General features: G+C 43.7%; 1 protein-coding gene across 1 annotated transcript in view; it reads left to right on the top strand.

The window, feature by feature from the left end:
- CFTR (CF transmembrane conductance regulator) overlaps positions 1 to 11727 on the top strand; it is a 91908-nt gene extending 80181 nt beyond the window's left edge. The window contains exons 24-27 of the mRNA XM_056341239.1: positions 6205 to 6294; positions 9605 to 9777; positions 10152 to 10257; positions 11521 to 11727. Coding sequence (XP_056197214.1) covers positions 6205 to 6294; positions 9605 to 9777; positions 10152 to 10257; positions 11521 to 11727 — 576 coding nt within the window. The remainder of the gene's footprint in view (positions 1 to 6204; positions 6295 to 9604; positions 9778 to 10151; positions 10258 to 11520) is intronic.
- Positions 11728 to 12308: the final 581 nt, after the last annotated feature.

Genomic DNA, 12308 nt, shown 5'->3' with positions numbered 1-12308 from the left:
GTCCCAAAGCCTTGCCAAAGAACTGCACGTTATGCCTCGAAAGTTCCCACATGCAGAACAAAATGAAGTTTTCACTAGCACTTTCCCAGCAGGGAAGAGACATGGCATATGCCACCCTGCCTTTCCTAGCAGAACAAAGGTAGCATTTTGTTCTTTGCCATTCACCTAAGGCTTCAGAATGGGAAAAAAAGGAGAAAAAAAAACCCCACAAACTTGTCTTTCCTTTCTTGAGAGGTTGGCCTGTAGCAACACCTCGATATTTTCTGTCTCCAGGAGAGATTTTGCAAACAAAAGGAGAACAGAGCTCTACCTGAGGCATACTTCCTCTTGAAAACTTCCCAACACTTTCCTTCGCTTTCTTCCCTAATTTTTCCAATATAGAAGTGCTCTTCCTCGGTGGGAACCTCACTGATGTGCACCTGTGTAGCACACACAGCACCCTAACACACTGCCATCCACTCCAGGCAATGCTGGAATGGCCTGCAGGGTGCTCAGGGATCATGCTAAGCTAGAGCAAAGGCAAAAACCTGTTTCTTTCAGTGTCTCAAATCCATCTGTCAGCGCACTGCAGTGGTGTGAAGGAGTAAATAAATCATACAAAATCTGTTTCCTGGAGCACACACAAGGAAGCTCCTTTGCGTAGCTCCTCACAGGCCTGTGCTGCTGAAGCACAGCCTGACCACAGTGCTGCTACTGCAGGATGTTTGTCATTCTTATGCAAAGCAATTACTCCAGCGATAACAAACTGTTTGAAGTATAATCACAGCCCATCATCCCTTCTTTCTGGGCAGTCCTTTCTTATGCCTCTTCTGCAAGAGTTTCTCCACCACATTACCAGGGTGATGACAGTCAGCAGCATCTGGTTTCAACACACTGAAGCTCTTTTGTGTACAGATCCTCACGCAGATTGCATCCTGAAATATTTAATGGAGTCAAATTGGGAAAATGCCTTCAGAAATTTGGCTTTGAATGGATAACAGGAGACCTGCAGCCAATTTTTCATTAAAATAATTGAGGAGAAACCCAGGACCCATAAGGTGCTGCTAGCTCAAAGGAAGGGGATGACTTCTCATATCTTCTTGAGTGTTATTCCACTGCATTCTTGTGGCTCTCACACTGTTTTCTATGTATAAGTACTCCATATAGAGTTAAAATCAAGCTTAGTGTGAAGAATGAGGTTACTACTGTTCGTAGGACTGCCAGCTGACAAAAAAAAGATCACTTTTGCTTCTTTATTCTCCTCAAGAAGTGAAATTTTGCAACCTTTATCTTTGTAGTTCCAATTTTTCTGTAGCAATTTCTTTGTTCCTTGTACCTGTCTGTCTCCAGCACTGTTTCATTGCTTCTCATACCCTTCAGGACTGTTTGCTTTCAGTTCTGGGGGTGGCTGTTTTGCAGCATGCCAGGGCAGTTCTGCACGGTGCAGCCTGCTGAGCAGCACTGCTCCCCAGAGATGGTGCCACAGAGGGTCCTGCAAAGGCTGGGTTCCTGCAGGGCAGTGAAGAGGAGTCAGCATCACCATAGCTGGAAGCATCTGCTGCACCAGACCTATGCACACATTGCACCTGAGGACATTAACAACCCCACATGCTTATTTCTGCCAGTATACACATTGTTCTCTGCATCATGGGTTCAGTGTTGCCAGGAGCACAGCACTTGTGTTTACCAGTAAGCATTATGGGAGGCAGAGGTTTTAGCATCTTACAGGATCATAGAATGGTTTGGGCTCAAAGGGACCTTAAAGATCTTCTGTTTCCAACCCCTGTGCCATGGGCAGGGACACCTTCCACTAGACCAGGCTGATCAAAGCCCCATCCAACCTGGCCTTAGAACACTTCCAGGGATGGGGCATCCACAACTTCTCTGGGAAACCTGTGCCAGTGCCTCACCACTCTCATAGTGAAGAGTTTCTTCCTTGTATCTAACCTAAATCTACACTCTTTCAGTTTCAAGCCATTCCCCCTTGTCCTAGTACTACAAGCCCTTGTCAAAACTCCCTCTCCAGCTTTCCTGTAGGCCCCCGTCAGGTACTGGAAGGCTGCTCTAAGGTTTCCCTGAAGCCTCCTCTTCTGTAGGCTGAGCAACCCCAAGTCTCTCAGCCTGTCTTCATAGGAAAGCTGCTTCAGCCCTCTGGTCATCTTTGTGGCCCTGCTGTGGAATCCCAGCAACAGATCCATGTCCTCCTTATGTTGGAGCCCCCAGAGCTGAATGCAGTACTGCAGGTGGGGTCTCATGAGAGTGGAGTAGAGAGGGAGAATAATCTTTGTCAACCTGCTGGTCAAGCTTCTTTTGATGCAGCCCAGGATACACTTGGCTTTCTGGGCTGCAAGCGCACATTGAGTTGTTCCTCCAACAGATATTGGGGTGGTTGAAGTCCCCCAGGAGGTCTAGGGCTTGTGAATGTGAGGCTGCTCCTGTCTGTCTGTAGATAGGCAGTCTGTAGCAGATCCCCACTACAATGTTACCTCTCCCTGCCCTCCCTTTAATCCTGAGCCATCAGGTCTCCATCAGCTCTTCATCCATCCCCAGGCAGAGCTTCATGAACTCCAGCTGGTCATTGACATAGATGGCAGCACCCTCCTTGTCACCCCTGCCTGTTCTTCTTAAAAGGCCTGTAGCTTTCCATTCCAGCACTCCAGTCATAGGCGCCATCCCACCGTGTCTCCATGACGCCAGTAAGATCATAGCCCTGCTGGCCTGAACATGTCTCTTAACTCCTCTTGTTTATTCCCTATGCTTCGTGCGTTTGCATAGAGGCAATTAAGAGGGCCCCTGCTGAAGCTGTCTTACTGGCTGGAGCTGCTGGAGTTCCTTTGTGCTGCTCTTCAAGTGCTCTTCTGCTGACCTCTGATCCCTCGCCACACTCTGGACATCTGTTGCTGGCACTGGCATCTAACTGCTAGGAGTGAGATGAATTGAGGTCCCCCTCGCCCAGCATTAGTATAAAGCCCTCTTCAAGGGAGGACATTACAGAACTGCTCCCCAAAAACTTGCAGGTCTTCATTGCTCCTGTGCTTTTATTCTTGTCTGTAAATATTATGTCAATGTAAAGTCCCTAAAGGACGCTTACGATAACTCTGTAGCATATGTAGAATACTAAGGCATTCGTGTAGCAATTTGATTTTCTTTCATGTTGATATTGTTGCCATAATATATGTGAAGTGGAAGAGGCTACATGGAGGTCTGTGTGTGGAGCTGGTGTCAGGTTCCAGCTGATGCTGTGTTTGCTCTCCAGCATGGAGAACGTCCAGCTTCCACGAGCATATGGGAACAAGGGTCCATGTGTCTGACCGGGAACCTTCAAATGGGCTGTCCCTGTTGCCACAGCAGCTACTGTCAGCCAAGATACTCTTGCTCCTTAGCAGCCTCTTCTCAACTGATCGTTCTACTCTTCTGTATGTATTGCTTAGGTACTCCAGGATCCTGATTCTCATAACACTTAAATAATTTAGGAGGCTTATTGCCATAAGCTGGGTGTATCCCACACCATAACCAGTACGCAGAGGCTCTAGCCACCGAGAGGGGGTTAAAGCCCTTCAGAAGGTTTGATTTACAATATTTGGGGTGGTCAGAACATAAACATGGCTGTATTTATATTCCTGAGTGTTTTGCTTGTGGATGGATGTCAGGTCTGAGAAACTGTTGTATGATCATGCCTATTATCAATCTGGGTGAATTTGAGCAAGTGACAGAGAAGCAGATGGTTCCAGATTTGCTGCCGGTCTCCCAAGCCATCCATCCCCCTTTCCAATGGTCTCCTTATTTCTACTTCTTCAGTATTTATAAACAACACATAAGTCCATGAGACTTTGGGTTTCGGGTTTTTTTTCACTTTAGACTTCTAGCTTTTAAGAATGTTTGGGGTTGTTTTTTTTTTTTCTTTTTAAGTGAACTCTAAACTGCCCATGTAACTCACATGATATTTACTCAAGTGAACCCTATGTGGTTTCTAATGAGCTGGGAGGAGAGAGGTGTTGAAATGGAGAGGTAGGTACCAGATTTCAGGACAATGAAATATTTACCTTGTGGGGGGGGAAGGTACTTTTGGAAATAGCTTGCTTTTAGTGCCCTGCTTCTTGAAAGCACAGTTATTAGGAATAACAGCAGTTTCAAAAGAAAGTCGTTCCCTTTATTTCTCTGCCTGTTGCACTTCAGCAGGAATGTTATTCAGCCCTATCTTCTTTAAAACTGGTTTGTTTGGTTAACTATTCTTTACCACTGAGAAATGAAAATACCTATTCCATTAGTTAAATGTATGGTGCTCAAAGTGTGAACAACCCGTGTCTGACACTGTTTCCACGGCGTTATTGTTTCCACCGCACCCACTTACCTGGAAGAATCTAATCCTGCTGCAAATATGTTGCCCCACTCACGCCACCAAACCAGTGCTGGGCATGGGAAAGGGACTGCGCTGTACTTCACTGAAGCATTCATTGTTATTAACAGTAATTATTATAAAGGCAAGAGTCTACTCTTCCCCTCTAGTCTCTACCAAAAGTACTTCAATGGTTTCTAGCTGCGTGTGCTGCTGCCTCGCTGCAGCCCAGTCGCCAGCACTGCAGTGACTGGTACCGTTGCACTTTAATCCACCCCACTGGCTACAGGGCACCACAGTGCAGTGCTTTTCTCCTCTGCTCTCTTGAATCAGGTACTTCCTTCTCTGTTACACCAAAGAAGTTATTTGCAACGGCTTACGTATCTTAATTAAGCAAATTAATTAATGATTTTTTTCCCTCTGCCATGTTTAAACTTTTAATTAATCATAATTAAATTATTTATGTAAATATATGTATAAATCACTTTGAAATCTGATGAAAGAATGCCCAAGTTCCCAGGTTAGATTAGGTGGAAATTTAAAGCCAAACTCTGGGAAAGTACTTGCCAAGTATATTCTCTCAGCCCTTTTCTGCTGGTACAGCCAGTCCTTCGCTGCTTTTGGTAGTGTTCGACTACCAAGACTACAAGAAATGACATGGCTGTGAATCACTGGCATGTCAACACATTTTCTCTAAATAAATATTTTCTTTAGAAACACAAAAGAGAGGAAAATAATTGTCTCACATCTTTCCTCTTGGTATTTGTTCCGTATGTACAAGGAAAGAGTGACCAAACGATAATATTTCTCAACAATGCATTGACAGTCTTTGAGACCAAGTTCTCCCAGCTACAAGCAGCCGTCGTACCTTGCAGCACAGAAAGCAACAGCTTGATTTTATCTCTTAAGAAATGTTGTGCAACTTCAGTATCTCTTGAAAAACCTCACTTCTACCAGAATCTGACACACCCACCCTATGTAAAAAGAGATTAAATAAACATTTAATTTTGTCTGAGTCATTGCTTTTCAAGCTAAAACCCGTGTATTTAAGGGATGTTCACTGAAATCTGCTTGCCTAAAATGATGAGAAAAGCAGAACCAAGCAGTAAACTTCAGTGCGGGAAGGATGCGCTGTCAGTGCTAGGCTAGGAAAGATGCATCCACTTCGTCCTGTGTGCTGAAAGGAAGGCACAGGGCAGAGCAGGGACGGAGCACGGGCTGTAGCATCTGTCGGGAATTTTCAGAAATGATCAGAGCGAGTTTTGCTGCAACAGTCGTGAATCAGGTCATGCTGTGTCACGTCTCAGTGATGTGACAGTGAAAGAGAAAAAAGAAACCTCTTTTGAGATAGGACTGGGACATGGTGAAATGTCAGGTAACCGAAGGATGCTGGTATATGTTTGGCTACAATTGATTAGGCAAAGAGAAATTCACCAATGAAAAACAACTTAGGACAATGTCCCTGAATACTGACAAATACCCAACAGTTTTCTTCTTTTAGAACAAAATTGTGGGAACATACACATTGGTTTAGGGATATTTTTTTTTGAATATTTATCCCATAATAAAGAATCAAAAATGGCTTTTAAAAGTCTTATTCCAAAGTGAAAATCTTTTATTCTGAAAACTGCTGAAATGTGATTTTTGCAGTTATTCAGAAAAGTTTGGTTAAGTTTTTGTTAAGACAATTGCCAAAAACTGAACATAGGATTTTTAAAATACCTTTTTTTTTGAATAATAATTTTAAAAAAATTTAATAATGTGTATTAAGCTCTATCTGGTAATTGCAGAAGGTTATTCTTTTTTCTGTATGCTTTACAATTTACACTGCTTTATACAATGTTTTAGGGTATCTATCTACCTGTGTCTGTATATCTTTTTCCTTGTAGAAAGTGTTCATATTTTCTGGAACTTTTCGGATGAATTTGGATCCTTATGGGCAATGGAAAGATGAAGAAATATGGAAAGTCGCAGAGGAGGTAAAGCTGCTTGATGTTATTTGTATCCTTCTGGTGAAGTGGTTACAGCAGAGTCTAGTGTAGGTCAAATGATTGTCATATATTACATTTATACAGAATCTTACAAGAAAAAAGTGCTGAGGAAAGGTAACGCTGTGCTGTAAACCATGTTTCCTTGCTACATAATAAAGAGGTGCCTTTGTCAGATTTTTTAAAAAAAATTTATAAACTTCCATACAGCACAATCTGGATTACTCATGCAGTGATTTAGCATAGGTGGAGTTTTATGTTTGGCTGTGCTGAGTGACCCTGAGAGAAAAAAAATCAGAGGAAGCTGATACAGCAAAACATTCTGTAATCTTTTTTCATTTTAATGCTTTGCCGTATATATGAAATACATTTTTCTACCAAAATATGATCTTTTCTTCCAAGTGACAAGTGATAGGACAAAGGGAAATGTCCTCAAGTCGGGCCAGGAGAAGTTTAGATTGGATATTAGGAAAAATTTCTTCACCAAAAGGGTTGTCAAGCGTTGGAACAGGCTGCCCAGGGAAGCAGTTGAGTCACCATCCCTGGAGGGGTTTAACGGACGTGTAGATGTGGTGCTCGGGGACGTGGGGTACTGGTGGACTTGGCCGTGCTGGGTTAGCGGTTGGGCTCGATGATCTTGTAAGGTCTTTTCCAGCTGAAGTGATTCTGTGATTCTGTGACTACTAAACATTTTGGAGACCAGAAAAAAAAAGTGAAAAATGCCTGTGGTCTTTCCTAGAAAAAAGATTGGTGTTTCTGCAATAGGAAATATTTATATTCTGCTTAGAAAAATCTTTCCTCTAAATATTTTCCAGTTATCGCCGTTCTTAGGCCGATGTAACGCCAGCTGAGAAGGAGCGCGCTCTGACACTGCATTCAGGCTTACACCCTGCTTGTGTCACGGGCAGCAAATAAGTATCGTGGAATCGTAGATTTTATGAATCTGAAGGTCGTCTTGTAATTGCATGTTGAGGTTTTCGCAACATTTTTTGTTTTCGGATTCCGCGAGGCTAGGGCCCAGGTTTTGGTGGCCGTTTCCCCGTGCAGTACGGTTGTCAGATGCCACCTATTGGCTCTGGTCGCGCTTCACACATCGCACAGGTGTACGTAGCGCCTGAAGGCGGAGGAGAGCTAGGGAAAGGGCCGCAGCCGGGAACACAGATGCCTTCTTCCAAGGTACAGATTACCTAATTAATACGGACCCCACAACGAATCGGTGCCATTTTCCTTGTGCATTGCAAGTCTCAGGTATCAGAAAATGCTTACAAGTGTGGGACTTGATCCAAGTTCTTCCTCTCCCATCCAGGAGGTTAACTGTGTCTCTGCTTGCTCTCTTGGCTTTATCTGATTTCTTCCCTATATTTGGAAAAGAGGCAAGCAGACACGTTCTAGGAGTAATTTACTGTCAAATAAAAACATCGTGACTTTTTTGGTTAAACGATGCGACAGCAGCTTTTCAGCTGGTCCTAGCAGAGGCAATGGGGTGCTCAGTGCTGTTTCACTGAGGCTGGGGGAAAAATGGAGTGTGGATTAAGATACCCTTTCTTGAAAAAGACAAGATTTCCTTCTGCTTTTGAGGACTGTTTTCACTGCACATGTGAATTGAGCCTGGAATTTCAAAGAGCTAAACGTCATTTATGACAGTGTGAAAAAAAAACAAAAACCTAACCTAAGTGTTTATCATTAAGGAGTCTGGCAAATCTGTATGTGATACAGAGGTTTTCATTGCACAGGTGAGACTGCAAAGCAAATATAAAAGAGTGATTGGATTGTTTACAAAGTTCACGCTCTTGAAATCTGTCTCGTTAGTGACAGTGAGTCAGTATAATTTCTGGAGCATGGCACAGAAAGAAAGTTAGCTGCCAATTTTTCCCTGACCCGTGTTGGCTGCTAGGATTTAGAGGATCCTGCTGAGACCAGCATGAGCTTGTTCTGCTCCTCAGAATCAGCTGGAGAGAGCAAGGCGCTGAATGGACAGATGTCAGATGTTTCACTTTTTATTGCTCCCATATTTCAGCGCTTGAATCTGTTGGACTTGCGTCAACTTTTGAGGCCAAGTTTTACTCTTGCAGTCAGCTGTCTGGACCCTACAGGGACACAGAGAGACCTTGTACAGTTTTAAGAGGAAAGCATCTTTCCCAGCCATTAGATGTAAAATTTCATTAAAGGACACGATGTGTGTTCAAAAGAGGGGTGAGGAACAAAGCACTGGCCTTAATTTGCTTATAAATGAAGCACAAACTCTTTGGAAACACCATGCACATACCCGTGCACCACAGTTTAATATGGTTTCCATGTAAAATGGAAACACAAAGGGTGAATTCCACTACTATTTTTTTGCCCTGGAATGCAAATTAATTGCAGATCAGTAATATTTAAAACAAACACAAAGGGATCTCTTCATAAACTACTAGGGCTGCATTTCATTTTTATAACCTTTTTTTGAAGCAATGCAACTCATGTTTGTTTCCTAGTTCTCGTATTTTACAGAAATTTCTCTGTAAATGCTACTGCTTAGGCCCAGGAACACAGTCAGTTTGGACCTGTAGAAGATGCAAAGATTTGCTTTGAGGTGTACAAAGTCCCCCAGTGACAGCAAAAAGGAGCACTGGAAGAAACAGTCAGAGAACATCTCCTGGGCCGGATTCTGGCTGCTGGTCCAAGGGAAGCAGCTTCACTTGGCATGGGCACCGCTCTAAATGTTTTGTCACCGATGCTAGGGGGAAGCCTGTGATGCCATTAGTATAAACAAAGTGCACAATACCTTTGGGGCAGCAAAAAGGAGCAGATGGAAATGGTCTCAGAGCTACAGAAAAAACAACTGTGGTGACCTGGGTTATTTTCTCTGTTGCTGTATGCTGTTGTAGCATACAAATTTTGGTCATTTCTTTTTACCCACCTAGTAACCAGAGAGGCCTGGTTTCCTTGCAAAAATCCCTTTCCTTAACATTTGCAATGATGTACATCACCACTGGATAAAGAATTTCAAATATGTTGCTTTCTCTAGCCTGCTAGCTGAGAATGTTTTGGTTGAAATGCCAGAAGTCGTCGTATGTGACAAACAAATCGAGCATTAACTATCAGCTTCCCAACATAAATGCTAGCATATTGTAAGAGTCAAGTATTTCTGTGCTTTTCACATCATCCAGCTACTAGCTTGTAGTCTTTATAGGACAGATTCTCCTTTTCATCCGTTTCTGTGTTCTCTTCACTGCCAGAAATGAAAGGCGTTAGTTGTCACACGCACAGTCAGCAGTGACTGTATCTCACCAATTTTTCCTGTCCTTTTTCTTTCTGGCAGGTTGGGCTGAAGTCTGTAATTGAGCAATTTCCAGGCCAACTTGATTTCGTTCTGGTGGATGGAGGCTGTGTCCTCAGCCATGGCCACAAACAGTTGATGTGCCTTGCCCGGTCAGTTCTCAGCAAAGCTAAAATCTTGCTGCTCGATGAACCGAGTGCTCACCTGGACCCTGTGTACGTTTTGTTCCTTTGTTCTGTCTTCTAATGTGAAATAAGAAAATCAGTGAGGCAGCACCAGCTAAAGAGACCTTTGGTAACTGGCCTGGTCTGTTACTAAACCGGATTTCAGTAACGTATGTTAGTAATTCTGCATGGGGGATCAGGGAAACCTAGCTACAACCTTAGATTTATAGCTGATATATGAAATATATAGAAATAGGGCTGATTTGTGGCAGAAATGCAGCATGCTGAGAGACCGCAGAGTGTTGATGTCCATGCACGTGAGCTTTACAACACACAGCTAAACTATGAAATAGCATCAATAAAGTAATGGGTAGGGCCAGCACGTACATTGCAGTCTGAAACGCCAGCGCTTGTTTGCCTTTCAGAACCTCCCAAGTGATCAGGAAGACCCTGAAGCATGCGTTTGCCAACTGCACGGTGATACTCTCTGAACACAGGCTGGAGGCGATGCTGGAGTGCCAGCGGTTTTTGGTGAGCCTTTCTTGTAGTCTCACATATCGTTGTTTCATTACGCTTGATGAACGTGCAAAGTGCACCAAGCAGAAACGATGAAGCTGGCTGGATTGGTGAGGTCATTCAGGGCAGTTGAGCAACTCGGTCACCTGCAGAAGAGCAGCAGGCTGCTGTTTGCTCTTTCACCTGAGCTGTCATAGACACCTGTGTTCAGGTGGGCTGGGTCACATTATGGAAGAGCTGGATTCCTTCTTTCAACCAGAAGGAAAGGGGTGTAGGTTATCCCACTGCTCATCCAGGTGCCTTGTATTGTAGATTGGCTCAGGAGCTCCAGAAAAATCCCAGCATCTCACAGGGCTTTACCATTGCAAATGCAGGAGTGGCTGCGCTTGCCCTGGAGCAACAGGAGGCTGTAGCGGGGGGAGGGGTTTCCTGGAAAGACATCTGATGGTCAGAATCGCTGATTTCTTTCATCAAACCACTTACATATTCCCTTCTCATTTAATCGAGGTGACAAAGTACAGAAGTCCTGGGGTACTTTCCTTGTTATACAAAAGTGGTTAGTGAATGAAAGAAAAGGCAAGTCATGTAATTGTTCTTAAAAATGAGGTTCCTTCTGCTGTATTTTCTTGACTCTTCCATGAGGGGGGACCTTCATTTGATTAGCAGAGTGAAACATCATTTTCCATGTATATTTGCTTGTGTGTATTAGCACATCAGGAAGAATGCAGCCTGAAAATGAAGCAGGCTAATCAATAAGCAGGTTCTACGTCCTTCGTCCTTCGGGATGCGCTGCTCCTTGACGTGTGCTTCCTTCTTTGGGGAGAAGAAAGCAAAGGCGGCCTGGCACCTTGCTGGCAGCCTTCTCCCTCTGCTTGCAATACAGCTCTGGTTTCTGCATGCAGTTAACGCTTTCTTAACTGGGCAGTTTAGCAGCGTTGGGGAAATGCTGTGGTATCTGGAGACATCAACAAACGTTCTCAGAGGTAAAAAAAAAATAAATAAAAAAATCACAAGGGGAAACCAGCGAGCCGAACGGCATTTTGTAACTTGTGCAATAGGCACCTTTTCTCCATGTTACAATTTTAATGCCTGGTTTTATGGTTGTAATTAGAAATTGCAAACTAGAAATTAGAAACTGCAATTGTAAATTGGGCTTTTCCTGTTAGAAGAAAATCTCTGTTATGTCTTCATGTCTCTTCCCTGCTCCATTAGTTGTGTTAGTTAAATTCTGTCAGCACCACTGTTACCCATCTTAAGAGAGTGATACCGTTTCTTCAGGTAATTGAGGACAATAAATTGCGGCAGTATGAATCGATTCAGAAGCTGCTGAACGAAAAGAGCTCCTTCAGGCAAGCCATCAGCCATGCCGACCGCCTTAAGCTACTCCCAGTACACCACAGAAACTCCAGTAAACGCAAACCTCGCCCCAGAATCACTGCCTTGCAGGAGGAGACGGAAGAAGAAGTGCAGGAGACGAGGCTGTGAGACACAGTGTGAGCACACTCTTTGTGGAGTGAGTTGTCAGAAGTGTCCCACAACGACAGGACCAGCACTTCTGAACCTGCGGGAGCCACGCACTAATTGAACCTTGCAGGACATGATCGCTGCAGTGACTACACACACGTTTGGGAATTACTTTCCTTCCACGGTTAATCGTGTGCAAGTTAGTACATTCTATGAAGTTTTGCCACTTGGAATGGTAAAACCAGACTTCCTTTGAAAAGCTGCTCTGATTTGGTACAAACAAGATGGCAAGCAGAAGTAACCTGCTTAGCCCGACGTAATCGTTTCAGAAAAGTTTTAGAAACGTTCTTGCTGGGGTGAGAGTCAAGACAGCAGGAAGAATATGAGAGACCCGGGTGGAAAATAGAAAAATCAGAACTAGAAAGCTTCCTTGAAAACAACTTAAGGGACAATATCAGCAAGACGCGCAGAAAAATTCCTCCTCTTTGTTTTCCATGCAGCAACTGTAATTTCAACTTAGCAGACAAAGGCCAAATGGCCTTTCATAACAGCTCACCACTCCACACGTGGAGGTGAGACAAGGCGACATCTGTCATCTGTCA

Source organism: Falco biarmicus, chromosome 5, assembly GCF_023638135.1.
Source record: "Falco biarmicus isolate bFalBia1 chromosome 5, bFalBia1.pri, whole genome shotgun sequence".
Taxonomy (NCBI): Eukaryota; Metazoa; Chordata; class Aves; order Falconiformes; family Falconidae; genus Falco; species Falco biarmicus.
Note: the sequence above shows the minus strand (reverse complement) of the source record. Positions and strands in the feature narration are given on the sequence as shown.